Source organism: Paramisgurnus dabryanus, chromosome 4 (assembly GCF_030506205.2).
Source record: "Paramisgurnus dabryanus chromosome 4, PD_genome_1.1, whole genome shotgun sequence".
Lineage (NCBI taxonomy): Eukaryota > Metazoa > Chordata > Actinopteri > Cypriniformes > Cobitidae > Paramisgurnus > Paramisgurnus dabryanus.
The window spans coordinates 31,333,257-31,354,425 of NC_133340.1; the positions used below are offsets into that span (position 1 = coordinate 31,333,257).

At 35.9% G+C, this 21,169-nt stretch overlaps 2 protein-coding genes across 2 annotated transcripts; both read left to right on the top strand.

Moving 5' to 3' along the window:
* abcb6a (ATP binding cassette subfamily B member 6 (LAN blood group) a) lies at positions 1-14,370 on the top strand. Its single transcript, XM_065254168.2, has 20 exons — positions 1-172; positions 604-1,154; positions 3,122-3,262; positions 3,634-3,823; positions 3,920-4,012; positions 4,091-4,283; positions 6,288-6,409; positions 7,201-7,310; positions 7,410-7,475; positions 8,003-8,128; positions 8,721-8,797; positions 8,898-8,961; positions 9,051-9,136; positions 9,905-9,962; positions 11,431-11,535; positions 11,658-11,832; positions 11,933-12,045; positions 12,198-12,292; positions 13,099-13,167; positions 13,281-14,370. Exons 2-20 carry the CDS (start codon positions 639-641, stop codon positions 13,438-13,440), a joined length of 2,559 nt encoding a protein of 852 aa, XP_065110240.1. The 5' UTR covers positions 1-172; positions 604-638; the 3' UTR covers positions 13,441-14,370.
* An 843-nt stretch (positions 14,371-15,213) lies between these two features.
* Positions 15,214-21,169, top strand: cnppd1 (cyclin Pas1/PHO80 domain containing 1). Its single transcript, XM_065254170.1, has 8 exons — positions 15,214-15,369; positions 15,908-16,010; positions 16,410-16,491; positions 16,575-16,695; positions 16,785-16,913; positions 17,016-17,077; positions 18,194-18,311; positions 19,558-21,169. Exons 1-8 carry the CDS (start codon positions 15,307-15,309, stop codon positions 20,158-20,160), a joined length of 1,281 nt encoding a protein of 426 aa, XP_065110242.1. The 5' UTR covers positions 15,214-15,306; the 3' UTR covers positions 20,161-21,169.

Consider the following 21,169-nt stretch of genomic DNA (forward strand, 5'->3'; position numbering starts at 1 on the left):
TTTTTGTATAAGTCATGGTTGTAGCGCGGCATGCATGAGTCGTTTACTACAAGGGCAGACGACATATAATGTTTATTATCCCACCAGAATCAACCTAATCGACCAGAAGAACTAACTGCTAAAGAACAACCTAAAGCACGAGAAGAAACTAGGGACCAGTCTGTGGAAACAGGTTTGTTTACATTTTACCGGCCTAACTTAACTTGTATAACTCTGTATGTAGGCAAGTTATGAGATCGATTGACAGCCTTTAAAAGATTACAGTTATAATTATGCCTTAGTTTAAACGTGATTATTAAATATTATACTTAAGTTACAACGCTTGTCTGTATTTGATGTTATAATTTTATGGTTGTAAGTATGATGTTAGGCTATTTTAAATATTGCATAATCTTCTGATACTTACATGATGTCTTGTACTATGTTAATACCATGGTATAACTTGTAATACTTTGAAAACCGTACACACATTTATATATTTAGCAGACACTTATCATATTCAAATACATAACACATATATCATTGAACTATGGCTGTAGTTTTTTTTTTATTTGCTATGGGAAACTATGCTTTTTTATCTAACCATGTTGTTTTTTTGTTTAGATATATTTATAGTGAGGATCCTCATCATCATCATAATGGTGGAGATGAAGAGTTTCTGTGAGGCAGGAATCTCCATGCAGCAGGTCTGGGTGGAGGGCGGCCTGACCCTCTGCTTCTACTTCACCCTGGTGCCCTGCGTCCTGGTCACCCTCTCTTTCCTCTTCGGCACCATTCTGTGCGTATGCTACAGCCGTTATGGCACAGAGATGGAGCCCAAGTTCATCCCTCGCTCCCGACTCTATCGGCTCCAGGTGGTCCTGTCGGTGCTGCTCGCCCTGCAGGCTCCGGGCTGGGTGGTTTTCCGGGTCGTTCAGGGAGGAGAGCTGCCGGGATATGCGGTGCTGTATGGGTGCCTCTCAACGCTGGGATGGATCTGGGCCGTAATCTTGCTGAGGTTGGAGAGGAAGAGGGTTCTGGTGAGGGACAGAACCAGAGGACACAGTGCGGTCATGTTGCTGTACTGGGGTGTAGCTTTCGCAGCCGAAAACCTGGCGTTTATTTCGTGGATGAGCCCTCAGTGGTGGTGGGGTTTGGAGACGTCCAATCAGCAGGTATTTCTGTGTGAAATATGTTTTTTGTTGTACCAACTTACAGTGCAAAAATATATTTATATGACAATCAGTGGTGTAGTATATTTCAAAAATACCATGCTAATACCATCATTCACAGTCAATTTGTGATTTTTGGCTGGAAGATTAAAGTTTTTGAGTGTATCTTAAATTAGTGGTTTATGACCTTTGGTCGTATTTTCATTGTGTAAATATAAAGGAGTGAATAGGATGTATGAATGCACACACACACACCATGACACAGCATAATTTTATCCTATTAAAGACTTAAGGATTTAAAGTAGAAATGAAGCAACAGGTTTCATTCAAGTTCAACCCCTTGAATGACTCTGCATTTTTAAGATGTAATAATACAGATGTTAGAAAACCAAACTATCAGTGTATGTTTATTAGTAGTGACTTGCATGTTAAAATTGTTGAGTCATGCTTAGTTCTGGCTGCGCGCGTCTCCTCTTGCCCTTATTGGACACACCCTCAAACCCTTCCCATCGACCAATCGGGTAACAGTTGACACTGTTACATTGCAGTTTTACTTTACTCACTGTAGTATCTAAGAATGAGGTTTTGGAAGTAAAATGAAGTAAGAGTAATATAGTTTTTGTCCAATTTAGCAACTAAATTTATCCAATTATTAAGAATTTATTGTTGAATTGCAAATTAAAATATATTGTTTCAAAATACAATGTCACTTTAAAAATTAGCAATTTAATAATAATGTATAGCTGTACTATCTAGATATAATATTAAGTTTAAATCTTAATTGTAAATATAAATGTTTTGTACTACGGCTGCACGATATTGAAGATAAACGTGATATTCATAAAATTGCTAGATAATGTAGGGCTGACAAAAGATTAATCACAATTATAAAAAAACATACGATATATATATATATATTTTTATATATATATATATTTTTTGTGTACATAATTACAAATTTTCAATTTTAAGTGTAAATAAATAAACATTTTTTTAAATTTAAAGATGAATGTGTGTATTTATACATAATAATTAAACACAATACACAAACAAATATATTATGCAAACACAAACTTTTATTTTGTATGTGATTAATTTTTGACAGCCCTAAAATAATGTAATATACGTAAGGAATAATTGACGAGTCAGGTGTGTGTTTATCGAAAAAATAATGCATACTTCTGGAACATTCAACAGCATTCAACAGCCCCGTGGTATACAATATGCGTTATGATAATCCATTGTGTTTATACAATCAATAATACTTTATATATATTTATTTTTATATTTTTATATATATTTTTATATTTATATATATTTTTATATATTTATATATATTTTTATAAATAAGTTTGTTTGTTTGTTTGTTTATTTTTTTATTTTTTTATGAAAATTATAAAAACAAACATGCGTTTCTAATAGTTGATCATATTTCACACATCAGAACACGGACAAGAACTAACATATGATTTATCGTGTGTGTGTGTGTGTAACATTCAGCCAATTTGTCAATTCTGTATTTTATAGATCACATATTTACACACACACACAAACTTTAATACATGAACTAGATCAGTGGTTCTCAAACCTTTTCAGTGTCGGCCCCCTTTATGTACATTGCATTGCTTCGGGGCCCCCCAAAGAAAAATTATGACAAAAAACAATTCTAAAATGTAACAATTTAATTAAACAAAACCTATTCAATTATACAAAGTAGTGCTGTTGGTTGGTAGCCTTATTTTTTTAGGTTTAATTACACATAATTCATGATAAATTTATGTACTTTATAAAATGTCATAAAACTGGGGCCCCCCTGGCACCATTGTGCGGCCCCCAGTTTGAGAACCACTGAACTAGATAGTTCAATTTAAAGTAATCTGACAGAGGGATAGACATCTAAAGATACACATGAGAGAAGCACAATGTCTCTGTATGTGTTTAAAAGACCAATTTTGTCACTGTATTCTCAGATCGAGTTCGGGTTCTGGCTTCTGCGATATTTCGGCTCGGGTTTGCTGTTCCTCTTAGGTCTCAAAGCTCCAGGGCTGCCACGTCGACCATACATGCTTCTGATCAATGAAGATGAGCGTGATGTAGAGAATGGAGCGCAGGTGAGTGATTGACAGACACACACAAAAGTCCTGTTATCATTTAGTCTCCCTTGTGTTGTAACAAACCTGTATTAATATTTCTGCTTCATTACAAATGTGTTCAGCAGAACAAAGATATTTTTACAGGTTTGTCACAACATGAGGGTGAGTAGATGATGACAGAATTTCATTTTTGTCTAAACAATCCCTTTATTATTAATTTATTTTTAAACATAAAAATATGCAAAACACTAAGTTTTATTCATTAATGTTTCTGAAAATAATTCAGAATTTGAAATATGTTTATTATAAAGTGTTAGCTGATCGATAAGACAATAGACGATGTGATGTGTTCAGAGTCAGACATCTCACAATCTCCCGCATCTTAACAGTCTCTTTTGGGTAACTCTGATGAGAGTCAGTCTACATGGAAAGATTTTGGAAAGAAGGTGCGCCTCTTGATCCCATACATGTGGCCTAAAGGAAACGTTCTGCTACAGCTGCTGGTTTTAATGTGTCTCACTCTGCTGGGAGCTGAACGGGCAATCAATGTGTTTGTGCCCATATACTACAAAAACATAGGTACGGTTTCATATTTATTCCTGTGTAGGAGAAGTGGTTGAGGTCCAGAGATTATTCAAAGGAGATTTTATTCAAATTGATTTTGTCCTATCACAGTGAATCAGTTAACAGACGGCAGCTCGTGGAAGACTTTAGCAACTACGGTGTGTGTCTACGTCTTCCTGAAGTTCCTGCAGGGTGGAGGAGCCGGTAAGAACGTCACCCGGTTTTCTTAAGTCATCATTTTAGATGCATCTAAAATAATTAATCATCTATTTCCGACCGCAGGTGCGTCTGGGTTCGTGAGTAACATGCGTTCCTTCCTGTGGATTCGGGTGCAGCAGTACACTAATCGTGTGGTGCAGGTGCGTTTGTTCGCCCACCTGCACTCCCTTTCTCTGCGCTGGCACCTGGGTCGCAAAACTGGAGATGTTTTAAGAAGCATCGACAGAGGAACGTCTTCCATCAACAGCCTGCTGAGGTCTGACTATGACAATCTGATTACATGTGACTCTGTTAACTAGGGAGTGGTGCAGGGTAGGGCCGCAAGATATTCCGAAATTACAGCAATACACAAATTGCAATGTTTTGCAAAAACTGAATGAATTTAATAGTAGAAAAAGTTATGCATAGTTAGAGTTGTAGGTCGATGCAGAAAGCAGAGAGACCGGTGAGACAAAGGGAGTAGCTGCGTTTTATTACCCTTCAAAAAAAATCTCTTTTATTGGAAACAAAGCAATTTCGTGTGAAGTCCAAAAAATGTTTTTTGCAGTTGGGTGAGGTGGTTTTTCAGGAATTTCGAAAACAAGGAATTATCACAAAAATGTTACCTGACATGCGTAAAAGTCACATGATCATTCTTTAAAAATGGTGCGTTATGTTTGATTGGAAGGTAAGAGAGAAGAGGTGTGGTCGACTTCATGTTGTGTCACAAGAACCGTCAATCGCATGACATCAAAAAAAAGTGGGAGTGTTTTTATGCGTTTGTGGTGGTCACTGTGCCGTATGAAATCGAACGCACTTGTCATGGTTTTTGGAATGATAACACGAGAAGAAAATTATGTTTTAGTCGCATAACATCGAAAATGCTGTCATTTCGCAATCAATTTTTATTGACATTTAGAAAATAACGCTAAATAGCGCAAGTCTTTAATGGAAACACATCTAGTAATGGTTTCTTTTCCCAATTTTTTTATGTTGTTGTATGATTGTCAGTTTTGAAATAATTTTTTTTATTATTATTGTTATACAAATAGATTTTATAAAAAGAAAAAAAAAATTGTAGCCCATATCGCATCGTTTCACAAGTTCGCAAAATCCCTAAATGTGGTGCCGCCCTAGTGCTGGGTGATTATATAAAATAATATTGAGATATTGCTTACTATGGTTGTTCTTACGTGTCGTGAATAATTATAGGACTGCAAAATATTAAAAAATACAACGATTTGATGCGATTAAGATATGTAATGCTGTAATGCGTTAAGTTTGTAAAATCAATTTAACTCATTCACCGCCTGCCTTTTTGAGAAAAGTTGCCCACCTGCATTTTTGTGATTTTAACAAAAGTTTCACAAAATTCCTTGCAGGAAAAATTATCTTCTATAAATATATAAACATACAAATTATATCAAATTAAAGAACACACCTTCTGCTTTCAACCAAACAAAAAACAAACAAACAAACAAACAAACAAAATGGGGAAAAAACGTTTCATTATATATTTACTTTTTCCACTTAATTTAACCACTGAAATATGGATATTTCTCTTCAAAAATACAACATTTTGAGCAAAAAGCTTAAAAAATTTCGTTTTTGTAAAGGAATTTATGTTAGAGATCAGACTCAGAATGACTATCAAACATAAAGGCAGTTAAAATAAATCATTAAATCTTTTTAACTTCCGTTTTTGATAAATTCGGTTTGGCGGTATTACACTTTCACTTTGAAATTCGTCCAAAAAAGCATATTTATTAGTTAAATATTAACTCATAATTGACCAGATAACTCGTCAATGGCGGTGAATGAGTTAAATTATATTAAAATATATTTAAACTTTGAATATTATATAACTTACATACATGTTCTTTATTTATTTATTTGAGATATTCAGCAGTCTATCTGCATCAACCTAAAACTTAAAAAGTCTTAAAGTCGTTTAATTATTGGCTACATATATCCTACATTTGTGGCGTTTCTGTAATTTTGAAATATCTTGCGCCTGGTAAATGTTTTTGTTATGGCTGCTGTTATTAAAACTGTACTATCTTGTCATCTTGTAAGCATTAACACCAAAGATTCAATATAAAATTTCACATGCTTTGTTTAAATCAATATCAAAATACCATGAAGTACAGCAAAAATGTCAGCAATATACTGAACCCCTACTGTTAGAAGAGGAATAACTGTATAAAAATTAAAATGTAATCCAACTGATCAAAATCTATATAAGAGATCGTTAAATATCCTGTTTATATTATTTCAACAGCTACATCGTATTCAGCATCTTCCCCACCATCGCTGACATTGTTATTGCGATCGTCTATTTCATCTCTAATTTCAACGCCTGGTTCGGCCTCATAGTCTTCATTTGCATGGCCCTCTACCTCAGTGAGTATCAAATAAAACATTTTTTATGTATGTATTATGTTATCATTTATGTACAGGGTACATTAATACATTCCTGGTTATGATATGGCTTTTTAAGTTTTATGTCATTTAAAGGTGCAGTGTGTAATTTTTAGAAAGATCTTTTGACCGAAATGCAAAATAATATACAAAACTATATTATCAGGGGTGTATAAAGGACTTTTTATAATGAACCGTTATGTTTTTATTACCTTAGAATGAGACGTTATTATCTACATACACGAGGGTCCCCTTACATGGATGTAGCCATTTTGTGCCGCCATGTTTCTACAGAAACCCTTGACGGACAAACTATTTTATTAAGTTTTACTAAGCCGGCTACCTTAACTTCTCTTTGAGCTTTAAAAGTGAGGGGTGAGCAGTGGACTGAGCCGTTGGCTGCAACTGGCAACCTCACCACGAGATGCCGCATAAAATTTACACACTGCACCTTTAAGTAAATAGAAAATAAAAGTTACATTTTTTTTAAATATTTGAATGTGTAATAATCTAAGATTGCCACGTCACTTCTCAAGTTTAGCTTTAACCCTTCTCATGTTAGACCTGATGGTCTTCAAGTTTGTGTTTGTAATTGACTACTAGACTAGTGTTTTCTGCATACTATGCAGTATAGTCTGTATGCATTTAGTATGCGACACAATAAGCAATATGCAAATAACCATAAACATAATTGTTGTTTTTATGTTTGTGAGTTCATACTACTTTTGGTTTGTTCAAGTGCATTGGATTTTGATTATTTGTGTTTTTATCAGCTCTTACCATCATCATCACCGAATGGAGGACAAAATACAGAAGAGACATGAACACGCAGGATAACAATGCGAAATCGAAAGCCGTGGACTCTTTATTGAACTTTGAAACGGTACACAAGTGTTTTTCTCACTGTTTGATATTCACTGTGTCAATTCTACAACATGATGATGGTAATAAAGTAATCGATTGTTTGTATGTGTTCATTAAGGTGAAATATTACAATGCAGAGAGTTACGAAGTCAATCGCTTTGAGGATGCCATTCTCAAATATCAGGTAACAACATATAGTTAGATCCTCCTCTATATACATAATGCCGCCGATATTTATCGGCCGATTTTTGATGAATTTGAAACCATCGGCAATAGCACGAGAAAGGCCTATACCGATTGTTTATTAATTAAATGCATAAAGAAATCCATTATATGTAAAAAAAGAGTTAATGTTGTTAATAAAATAAATGCTGAATGGCAAAAACCACCTTTGAAGGTTGTCATGTTGTCGCATTATATTTGTTTTAGCTTAATTTGTGCCTCTCTTATTATGTTGGTCAGTTTAATGTTAATTAGATCCAATCCATGTTCAGTAAAAATTATTTGATGCAGAAATAAACTAGCTAATAGACCAACTGTATAGTATTGTATACAAGTGTTTAATATCGGCATCGGCCAGAAGTTGTCTGTTTAAATCTGTATCGGCATCGGCCCAAAAAAGTATTATCGGTGCATCCCTACAAAAATGTGAATAAAAATGTGAATTTAACTGTGTTATGTTTATAACTTGTAACTTATTTTTTTGCTCAGGTATCGGAGTGGAAGACGAACGCTTCATTGGCCTTCTTGAATCAAACTCAGAATCTGATCATTGGCTCAGGGCTGCTGGCCGGATCTTTGCTTTGTGCCTACTTTGTAACCGAGGGCAAGTTTCAGGTACAGATAGTAAAGACGACTCAGATCTAATCTGTTTTAAATAGGTTTTGGTTAAATGATGAACAAGTTTTAGTGTATAAATGTATGACTCCATTCAGAGAGGCTCAAATTCAAAATATGTGTTCGGAGTGTCAGTTGTGTTGCTCGTGTTTTCAAAATATGTGTTTGTTGCGTCATGTGAACCATGTGCATCACATGTTTTGTCAGAATAAGTGCCTGGTGCACACACGTCAAAACCGTTTATGATTAAAGGGACGCTCACATTCACAAAAGACACTAAACTTTGATTATGCGTGAGATTATGCGAGTATCTGGCAAACGCCAGCGTCTCTTTTATCATAAACCCTTTAGACGCATCTGCAGCAGGCACTTATTTTGACAAAACACGTGATGCACATATTTTGAAATGACGAACCACACACATATGACGGACTACATACATGTTGTGACGAACTTTTCATCGAGGGCCCGCGAAAAAAGTAGTCGCTGAGTATGTGTGTTCACTGGGAATCAAACCCATGACCTTTACATTGCTGGTGCAATGCTTTACCCATCGACCTTCAGGAAAATTAACCACATCTTGCTCTTTCAGGTTGGAGATTATGTGCTTTTTGGGACGTACATCATTCAGCTCTATACGCCTCTCAACTGGTTCGGAACGTACTATAGGTATAAACCCTTTAATTTATATATTACAATCATACATTTCCAATAGCTATATGTTTATAAAACCACACACAAACTGAAAGTCATCTCTTTCCTCGGTCAGAATGATCCAGAACTCGTTCATTGATATGGAAAGCATGTTTAAGCTCTTCACTGAGGAAGAGGAGGTGAGTGGATGCTTTATTTTGAAGTTCACGCCACGGCAGTGTTTAAATAATGAATGGTGTTCTTATATGGATGATGTGCTGCTTATTAGGTAAAGGATGAAGTTAACGCGGGAAGCCTTCAATACAAACAGGGAAAAGTCCAGTTTGAAAATGTCTTTTTCAGCTATACACAAGGGTGAGTACATTCTGAGGTTGGTCGATTATGTACATTTAGTTATTTTTCATTGTATAGCACTTTTCTTACAAAAGCAGCTTTACGGAAAAGATTTTTACATAATTTTTATATTTTTAGTCATTTAACAAGTTATTATGTATCAGAATTATGATATAGAAATAGGAGAACTATATGCAAGATATCCTAAAAAATTTACTTTAGTGTGGTGTAACTAAAGTTCTTTTCAAGAAAAAAACTATTAGTATTTTTGTCTTGTTTTCAGTAAAATATCTTAAAATTCATAAATCAAGATGAGCAAAACCACCCAAGAAAATAAGTCTAGTTTTTAGACCAAAAATATCAAATGTAAGTGATTTTGTGCATAAAACAAGCAAAAAAATCTGCCAATGGGGTAGGCAAACTTTTCTTGAATTTTTCTTGAATTTAGTGTTTAAGAAAAATTGTCAAGATTTTTTAGCTTTTTTATGCATAAAATCACTTTAATTTGATATTTTCTGTCTTAAAACTAGACTTATTTTCTTGGGTTGTTTTGTTTATTAAGAAAAAGCATCTTAATTTAAACATTTTTTTTAGATATTTTTACTGAAAATAAGACAAAAATACTAAGAATTTTTTTCTTAAATATTTTTTTGCAGTGTATGGTACTGAATGATTACCATATTATTAAACCACGTTTGTAGTCATTTAAAAATAACCGGGTATTCGTTTAACCCATAATGTGCAATAATTTCACTTCACTTTTTTCTTTAAATTATTATTTTTTTATAGCAAGGAAATTCTGAAAGATGTCTCTTTTACCGTACAGCCCGGTCATACAGTAGCACTTGTAAGTTAAATTTTCTTTATTATTTTAATTTGATTATATGCATTTATTTGTTGATGTAAACGGGTCTATCAAAACTTACTGTATTGTAGTATATTTGTTGTGTTCGGTGTATTTATTGTTGTCAACTGTATGTCACACCCAACTTTACTGCTGCTAGGATTATGCGCATACGATTTCACTCCTTTTCACCTCTATGTCAAGGTGTGACGATAAAAGTGAATTGAGTTTTAAATGTATTTCCTTCTTGTCTTCAAACCTGTCCACATAGACATGTTAAGCTGTATATAGCTTCGTTTCCATTAAAGATTTGCGCAAAACTTCAGCGTTATTTTCAAAATGTCATCAAAAAACTATTGCGAAATGACACTATTTTCCATTAACCAATGTCATTCAACTTAAACACTATGAATAAGTAATTTCTAAAAACCATGGCAACGGGTGTGTTCGACTGCGCCGCAGAGGCCGACATGCGGATGACATCAAAATTCGCAAACACGACTCCTCACGGCATTCTGATTTCATGCGCTTGTTGAACATACCACACCATATTTAAAGAAGGATCATGAGCTTTTACGCACATCATGTGACCTGTAAATGCCATTGCAGTTTTGCAATATTTTCCTTTTTCGAATTTCCTGAAAAACCACCTCACCTGAGCGTAAAGATTTTTTGCAAGTTTATGTGAAATTGCGCATTTCCATTGGGCGCCTTTTTAGTTTGCTCTTTTAATATGCGCAATTTGAAGTATAATGGAAACGCAGCTTATGTAAAAAAATTCGTATCTTATCGCCGTTTTGTCCAGATGGATCCGCCACATTGGGAGCCTAAACATTTGGATAAATCTGAAAATGACACACTTGCGGTTTCGTCTGTACAGCCAATCAATATATTTTGTCATGTGATGATGTCATCACCCCACGTCTCGACCCTAGTCAGACACTGCAACATCACGAAACCGCAACACCAACAATGGCGGACTACATGGTTGTGTTCGTGCTGCAGAAAGTAGTGAGCCTATTAGCTTTACTAAAGCAAAATCTGTTTATTTGCAACTAACAAATAATTACGGAAGACAACAACAAGGTTTTTGTGCATGCTCCTTATTTCACAGATTTTATTGCATCTCTGTGGCAAAATTACAGCGCCACATACTGGTCTGGCATGTATACTACATCGATTTAAGTCTGTTTCAATGGTTGTGTAGATATGTACATAGATATTTCTTGAGACGATGATGTGTTTACGGATAAGAGAAAAATAAAATTGAATCCTTGTGGGTTTCGAATCGCCTTGTGGGTGTGGCCTTAGTTTTTATGTGTAACAGAGTATTGCTGTTGCTCGATTGGTTGAACGTTGTGTTAGCAATGTCAATGAGCGTGGGTTCAATTCACAGGAACACACATACTGATAAAACTCTTTAATCTGCCAAATGCATGAATGTAAATGTAATTATTTTGATCTCTTTCAGGTTGGTCAGTCCGGATCAGGGAAAAGCACCATCATTCGCCTGCTATTCCGTTTCTATGATGTTCAGGGAGGGTGTATAAAAATAGACGGTCAAGACATCTCAAAGGTTTGCATCTCAAAAAGTACTTGGCAAAGCTGTGCATTTATGTTTAAGAATCTTTATTAAATACGGTAATGCATTAAAGACAGCCCTTAGTAAATACAGTAAGTTATCTCAATGTGTTTCAGGTGAAGCAGAGCTCTCTGCGTGCTCACATCGGCGTCGTTCCTCAGGATACCGTTCTGTTTAACGATAACATTCGAGATAACATCCGCTACGGACGGGTTACAGCTAGCGACCAGGAGGTGGAGGAGGCGGCCATTGCTGCTGACATCCATGATAAAATCATTACCTTCCCTGATGGTGAGAGACTTGATGTCAACATGAAACTAATTCATGCCATCCAAATCATTTAAACACATGAGGTAATAGTTGATATTGATCATTTGATCTCTATTTGTAGGTTATGAAACTCAGGTGGGTGAAAGAGGTCTGAAGTTAAGTGGAGGAGAAAAGCAGAGAGTGGCTATCGCACGTACCATCCTCAAAGCACCACAGATCATACTCCTCGATGAGGTAAGATGACATCACAAGTGCATTATGGGAGAATGCTTTATGTAAATTTACATTACAGAATCCAGCTAAACAACTATTTTAAGCGTGCATCAGAGACATCAGGGTCTCTCTTCTGTGTGCTGTATGTAAATAATATACATTTCTACCCACAGGCTACATCTGCTTTAGACACGCAGACCGAACGAAACATTCAGGCCTCTTTAGCTAAAGTCTGCACCAACAGAACCAGCATCGTGGTTGCACACAGGTAAATACAATTCACTTTATGTCTATAATCTCATCTGTTTATATTAACTCTCACGGTTTTGGTCACATCATTAGGAAAACCCAAACCTTTAATTGCCACCAATTAAAGGGCGCCTTTTATGCAAAATCTACGTTTACAAGATGTTTGGACATAAATGTGTGTTGGAAGTATGAATACAACAACCCTACAATGTTAAAAATCCACCCTCTTCTTCTTTTTTAATCCCCATTAAACCAAAGCAGTCTGATTAGACATGCCGTTTTGATTCTCTTGTTAATGTGATGTCACACTGATAAAGCCCTGCCCACAGCCACTGACTGACAGGCCAGTTATATTTAATTAATAATTAAGTTGTACGCTATCCGCCATATCTCAATAGTGTGATACTATTGTCTCAGACTGTCTTCACAGAAATCTGATCTTTGTCTCGTAGTAGTAGCTCATTAGCATTTAAAGGTACACAGCAGATTTTTGCTCCCACACAAATTTGGACATACTAAAACAAATGATCCTTGGGGTATTTTAAGCTAAAATTCTGGACACACCCGAGGCTTGTATTACATCATGTAAAAATGGCCATAATAGGTGCCCTTTAAGTGTTTAGCTCATATCCTTGTTACTACTTTTACAGGAAATATTGTGATGGGGTAATAAGCAATTGAAACGCGTAACAAAAATATAGCCATGCAGTTACTTATTGAAAATGAATCAACGCAATAGGAATTATTGTCAGCTAATCAGAATGAAGAATGCAACATTGCTGTGTTATTGTATAAACTAATTCAATGGTCACATTTGCGCTCTAGATTGTCGACCATAATCGGAGCCGACATGATTCTTGTTCTCAGCGATGGGCAAATAATTGAGAGAGGAAGGTGAGTGTGCAACATTTCTTTTTATTCAACCCAAAATCAATTCATTCATTGCGTAAAGTAATAATAAAATTTCCGTCCATTTTCCAAATTCGCTTGATTTGTGTTTGTTGCAGACACGAGGAGCTGTTGGCAAAGGGAGGCATGTACTCAGATATGTGGATGAAACAGCAGCAGGCCCACGACTCCGATTCAGCCTCCGATTCGGAGACTAAAGACAGAACTTCAGAGAAACTACAACCCCCAGCGTCCACCGCTGGCCACAAGGGTCACTAAACACTGAAACGTCCACTGCTGTTCATTATATTTGTATCATCATGTTTTTTATTCTATATTTATATAAAACTACCTTTAACTATGTTCGTGCCAGGAAAGTTTATTTGAGGTCAGTTCTTATTTCTAGATTAAAGTGCATTCATAACGCTAATGAATAATGTTATTATGCATTGTGTTAAACAATGCTCTTACTACAATTACTCCCTCCACTACTACAATTACTGACAACACATTTAAGGAGGAATTTGTTTTATTTTAATTATTTGAGGGAATATAATACAAGGCTTTTTATTCATTGTCTTTTGTAATAAAGAACTGCTGTTTATGATTGTTATTATGATGCTGACAGACATGCATTGTTAAGTTACACTATTTTTTTAACTTGACATAGGAAAAGTACAATTCTGCAAAATAAGTCCATTGTATTAATGTTTGACATTTGTTTTTGTTTTAGTAGGATTGAACTGATGACTATCAAATAAGCTGTTTTTAATGAATAAGTGATCATTTATGATCATTGTGGTGTTCAAGTGAATCCATTTTGTAGCTTTGTGTGTTATTGCTTAAACACAATTGTTTGTACTGTACAGACAAATCAAGAGTAAGGTGGGACAGAAGCTAAACTCAGGGGGTGAGGTTAAAATGAGCCAAAAGGCAAATGTTTTAGTTTGCTATCCTAGATTTATATTTATATCTGTTTGAGTCTTTTGTTATATAACTGGTGACAGAATTTGGGTTAAAGATATATGTAATGTGAAAGAATAAGCTGTGGGTGTTGTTTGTGAGGATTCCTTTATGTATATTAAAGTGCTTTATACAGTATGTGAATGTGTATTATTGAGATGGCATTATTCGGTGCACAAATATTTTATTTACACGTTCTGCCTTCATGCTTTATGTAAAAATACAATACTGTCGGTACAATAAAAAGATGTATTAAAGGGGTCATAGTGTGAAAATCTGTTTTTCTTCATGTTTAAGTGCTATAATGGGGTCCCCACACTGCAAAAAAAAATATTTTTAAGAAAAAAAATCTTAGTATTTTTGTCTTGTTTTCAGTAAAAATATCAAAAATTTTAGTAAATAGTAAGAACATTTCTTGATGAGCAAAACGACACAAGAAAATAAGTCTAGTTTTAGACCAAAAATATTAAATTTAAGTGATTTTGTGCATAAAACAAGCAAAGAAATCTGCCAATGGCAAGCAAAAAGCAAAAAAAAATCTTGAAAATTTTTCTTAAATACTAAATTCAAGAACAATTATTGTTCATTTCGATTAGTGTTTGCATTTCATCAGCTCATTTGCATTTAAAAGCAGGCACATTTGTGATCCCATCTACAAAGTAGCAATTTTTACATGCTCTAAAAAATTATCGGTGGGGTATTTTGAGCTAAAACGTCATATATACAGTCTGGGGACACCGAAGACTTACTTTACATCTTAAAAAAAAATCTTATAATAGTACCCCTTTAAAATTCCTTAACATTTTCCTTGACCAGCAAGCGCTGGAATAGTAACGTGTGCGGGGTTGTTTGATTCTTCGTTACGATTTAATGATGACACTGAAATTTTTTAACAAAATGTGCCTTTACATTCGAAAATACGCTGTCAGAAGTTTGAATAAATTAAATATGACAGTTATTATGCTTCTGACAACCAGGCCACGCCCCTTTCCGATCTGCAAAAGAACGTACTGTGCGGCGCAGTGTGCGCTGTGTGCTTGTCGTCGACTTGCGTAACTGGCTTTCTGAATTGGACGGAACGCCGGAACTGTTCAAGTAGTCCTCGCTGCAGACTGTAGCGGCAAGAGAGGGCGCCCAATACGACGCCTTTTTCTGCCTTTCGGTCTTTTAAACTTAACCAAAATGGATTTTGGGGAATTATTTGACGAGCGAACGTTCACCTTTTCTGACTTTCAAGAGTTTACGGTCAGTATCTCGCTTGTTTTGCCGTAGTTGGGCTTTGTTAGCGGCTAACCTTACGTTAGTTTCTCGCGCGAAATTGACCAAAACTTTACTTACTTTGGACATCGACTGTTTCGCAAATTTACATTTTAAAATATTTCTTTATGAAACTCCTTAGATTTTAGACTGTAAGAACACATATTTGCTTTTTAAATATAGTAAAAGACCAACCTTTAGGGTCTTGTCTGTGTCAGTCTGTCAGACAGCAACTATTTAACGTTACAGTACAAATTTAGGTCGGGGCTTTGTAGGCCTCAATGTTATGTACGTTTAAGCAATGGTGGATACGTTACTGTGATTGTGTCATCTCGTCAATTATGATATAGATTATCATTTGGCACTTCTCGATTAAACATTTTGATATCTAGGTGGCAATAAAACGGTTGTAGCAAGGTGTTTGTTTTTAGGGAACTGACATGCAGTTTGCGTGGAGTGCGTTTAATAAGTTGCATGTAAGTTTTGTTTAGCATTTTATTGTAATGTTACTGTTCATCTCCATCAGTTTTTGCCTGGGCATGAGCAATGGTCAGAGAGGGTGAGGAAACGTCTGTATTATGGTCTTGACACGGAAAGTCCATTAGATGCTCTATCATGTCCCATGACAGGTGAGTCACGTGAACTTTTTGCAATTCTTATTATTATGCAATATATTATCACCCATAACAAAAAACAAGTGTTTTTAGCATCTTGACAGGACTTTTTTTATTACAATAGAAGACCCCATAAAATAATTTACATTAGGAATTGCATAAACAGTTAAAAACTAAAAGCTAATTAAAACTGGGAAATTAAATATGTGAATTTTAACAATCAATATGCATGCACTCCACAAGTTTGTGCAAAGCCTAATAATCCATGTTATCAAAGCAAATTGTTTTATGTTTTAGTTTTAAAGGAATTTTGCACAAAATAGTTAGCATAGCAGGTGTCTCAGACTTGTTTATTTTACTAGTGAACTAGAAATGGTGTGTAAACCTTAATATGCGACATTTTCTTTCCTTTAGATATTGCTGTGGAACTGCTCCAGAAATCAGCCCCAAGTCCTATAAGAAAACTCCAAAAGAAATATGCTGCACATGTGGCTAGGTAGAATTGTTTCCCTTTATCTGTCAATAATATTCATAAATGCATACTGAATAATTTTTTATAACCATTTTCCTGTATTACAGGGAAGCATGTATTTCTCCCTGTGCAATGATGTTGGCCTTAATATACATTGAAAGACTGCGACACAGAAACCCGGAATACCTGCAACAGATCTCCTCCTCTGACCTCTTTTTGATATCCATGGTATGTTGGCATATATATATTTATGTTGGTGTTTTCCTTTAAGAACTTACATTTTAAACAACTCTGAATATCTCTCCTGTGCTCTCTAGATGGTTGCCAGTAAATATTTGTATGATGAAGGCGAGGAAGAGGAGGTTTTCAATGATGAATGGGGAACTGCTGCAAAGTTAGATGTTCAGACTGTCAATTCACTGGAGATGAACTTCCTGAATGCGATCGTAAGCATCTTTTCAAAATACTATAGCTGTTTAGTTTGTCTTGTTTGCCCTTCTGAACTAAAGTGCATTGTAACATTTGTCTAATGTTTTAAACATTTACAGGATTGGAACCTTTTCGTTGAACCCCAAGACTTCTTTAAAGTTCTCAGTCAGGTGGAAAGCAGGTTGGTCAACACATTTCACAACAGTACATCTCAAATCTGACTTGTAACCTTTGACTATCTGCTCCTATTGACCTTAAAGGCCTTGTGTCATAGTTTCGACTTTCATGCTGTGGGTTATACATAGTTTTACGCGTCTATGTAGGGCTGCAAATAACTAATCGATAATAAAAGCTTATGAAAATAGTTGTCAATAAATTTCATTATCGATTAGTTGGTCTGTCACATCACATTCAGTATTGTGCAATATAGCATACAGAAGGTTAGGGACATTTTGGGGGGAAAGAAGTGCTGCATTTTATCATTCAAACATGTGACTTTTCATGAAAATTCAAGATGGCTGCCACATATGACGTCATAATATGCTAATTTAATGGGACATTTTATTCCCCTCCATAAAGTGTGTCATCCTTAATATTTCTCTAATTTACATAAAGTCTCTATCTCTTATCACGTTTAAGATATAGCCTTTTGAAAGTAACATGTCAAAATTAAACGTTTTAGGAAAAAACCTCTGGCGCCTAAAGGGTTAAAAAGCACACTTTAAAATGTGAATACTCTTAATTTGGGGTTTTATTTAGCTGTAATATGTGAAAAATCCAATTGAGTAGATATTTAGGGTCTTAGTAGATTAATCTAAAAATATTTAATCAGATTAATTAATTATGAAAAAAAACCTTTAGTTGCAGCCATACTTCTGTGCCTTTAGTAAATGAAATAAAAGTACTTAGTTGTGTTAATATAAATCGGATGCTGGTATGTTTTGGGTCTGCTGCATCCTTTAATAATGGCTTCTTTGCAAAGCTGCATTGTGTTGTGAAATGTGATCTTAAACTTAAAATGATCAGGTACCTTGTTAAAAATAAACCCCAGCTGCTTGTTTCTAATGTGGTTTCCTTCAGAAGTATGTGCAGCTGCTTTACGGCACAAGCTCTTACCCACATTTTACTCCTACCATTATTTCCATTATTGAAGAGATTTTTAGTTCTCAATGTTAAGGTGTGATGTGACGAAGTTGCATAGACCTACACCTGCTTGTTTTGTTGGCACCATCATATGCAGTCTAATGTGCATCCCACTTAAAAATATCTTTATTTTAATTGTCTTTGTTCCTTGTAGCATTGCGCATCGGCAGGGTATACGGCGAGGATGGTTTACCTACACAGATCTCTGTGTTTTGCTTGAGCAGTCCATTTGGAAGGAAGCCCTAACAGCCATTTATCTGCACTTTACAAAGGTAAGGATTGAGAATAAACTCCATGTAGTTAAAAGTTCCCCTGTAGTTGATCATTTTGTCCCTTAAAACTCATTTTTGAGCATCAAACTAAAAAAAAATTATAATAAATTCTTAATGCCTTAAAATAGTTGGAATGTAACTTTACACCAGAGTTCCCCAAATCTTACCCTGGAGGGCCGGAACACTACAGAGTTAAGGTCAAACCCTAATCAAACTTACCCACCTGTGATTTACTAGCTTGTGAATTAGCTTACTCAGGTTTGATCAGGGTTGGAGCAAAACTCTGCTGTGCTCCGGCCCTCCAGGGTAAGATTTGGGGAACCCTGCTCTACACCCTTGCTTGATTTGGTATATATGGATTTATGAATATGCAAATTAGTCCCCGCTAATGTAGGGTTCACACCAGACGTGGTAGAGGTGGCATGCGCGAGTGATCAATGCAAAGACGCGATTAGGCATCCTGCGGTGCGAATGCGGCGGAATGCGCATTCCGTGCGAATTGAGCGTTGCCGCGTGAAACGCGCAAGTTGAAAAATCTAAATTTTGGCAGATTACCGCGCTGCGTTAACTAATCGGGATCTTGCTGTAGTAGTGACGTGATTACAGGAAGCGAGCGGAGTGGCTCAGAAGCCCCTCCCATGATGCAAATTTCCATGTGAATGTCTCGAATGACTAGAATTTCGCGAGTGAACTGAAATGTTCAAGTGTCCAACTACACGCGAATAGCTCGTTTTTGCCTCCTCTACTGCGGCTGGTGGGAATTCACCATAAGGTTGCGCAATATATTGTTTCACCATTGACATCATAATGTGGGCCCAAGCAGTATTATATTGCAGAACGTGTAAACTTTTTTTTTTTTTGCAATTTACAAAGCAGAAAAACAAAACATTGCAATGTCTTTTGCCCCTAATAACATGCAGGCTTAGTCCCCGCCTTTACTGTTGTGTAAGCAGTGCTGTGATTGTTTTGGCACAGAATCTATGCATCCATATATATCTATGTCTCGGACTGCCTGATCCACTCAATTGTGTTGATTTGATGGTTACATGCTTGTGATGTAGAAAACCTAGGTGATTTTTGCGATATTAAGACTTTACTCTTAGAGGGCTACAATTTTATAGAAAAAATACTCATCAATGGCATTTAATGATGATTTTTGCACATGGTTTTGTCTTAAAGCACATTTAAAACACAATATAGACATAAACGACGGTGTTCTAATTCGCTCTTCTCCACCACCCTGCAGGTTACCTGTATGTTGGGTCTCCTTTACCTGACTAGCGTAGCTGGTCTCATCGCGTCTTCCACTGTCATCCACCTCCTCTGTCGTGTCCCCATCGCCAACCGCACTTACTACGGCCCATCGGAGCACAAATCCACCGGGGCACCAGCACTTCTCCCCAGTCTCGTACCGGACTCTCCAAACCCGACCTCAGACCTCCCCTGCTGCGCACTGAACAACAACACCTTAAATCCTTCTTTTAACTTAGAAACTGAACGACCGGGCTTCCCATCCTCGAATCAAAATACCGTGATCTGTCTGTGGAGTTCACTTTTATCTGCACTGGCCTATCCAAACCCCTCATCGGACATCATGCTGCGAGATTCTGAAGGGTTTTGGCATGGTTTCTTTCCCCATCGATGTAGTGGGCGCAATAGCACGACTACTGATTCCTCTTCGTGGTACACCCGCCTTACAGCACCTTGGCTTGAGTTTGCTCCTACTAGCGATGACCCAGTGTTTCCAGACCACCACATCAGCTCTATGTCCCAATTCCAGAGACGTCCATGCTGCCCAGAAACCGCTTTGCCATTCGGGAAATCACCATCTCTCATCATGCCCGGCTAAAAAAGGTTTTTTTGTAGCAAAATAAAACCAGCTAAGTTTACATGCACAGGCTCATGCTAATGGTTTTTGGGTGGACCAACCATACAGGTTGGTTAAAATCGGGTTTTGATTGGATAAGTATGTCGGGAAGAAGGAGATATATAATACGAAATGTTGGGTTGATTTTTGATGTATGGTGCAGTACTAATGCAGTACAAATGAATATGATTTAATTTTTTTTTTTTTTTTGATGGGTTAGTTATGATATTGGTTTTTGGTTACATGAAACTTTCCAAAATATTTGGGTAAAGGTGGTTTTTTGACTTGTTGTTAACAGGGACCCTGCTCAAGGAGGTAATAAGCCCGTATTAGTTTTTTTCAAATTGTTTGCACAATATACAACAGACCTGCACATGAAGATTGTATTGTTATGAAATGTATTCCTGTGAAAGCATTTATTTTCAAGTTTGATGAATATAGCTTACATCAATGGCTAGTTTTGCTTTTGTTTAAAAGGAATTGTCACATATATATAATTTAATTTTTAGCATGTGAAGGCTGAAATGCTTAAAATTTCTATAAGGTTTTTGCATCAAGTTTCACACGCTGAAGGTTGACGCCATAACTCATACCAAAAAAAAGCTTTTGTCATAGGAGGCGATACTCAACTTTTTGTTTTGCAGTTTAAAGAGTTTTGTAGTAACAATCGCCAAACGGGCTAATTTATAAACTGATACTGGTTTTGCTTGACAAACTTTACTATGTTACAGAGTTCAGTTTTTGCTTGGTTTAATGCTACTTATATATTCATATTCATTACGCAAGATATGTTTTTTTTTAAGAGTTGGATACAAAGCACACCCTTTAAATGATTTACTATGTTCTGGAGTACATATCCCTGTTATTTTTTGATGGCTCCTATTGTCCATCAGCCGATCCCAGTTTTGTACATTTTGTATAGAGTTAATAACAATGTATAGCTGCAAAAGTAAAATAAAATAATAAATAACATCTAACCTCCAAAAACATG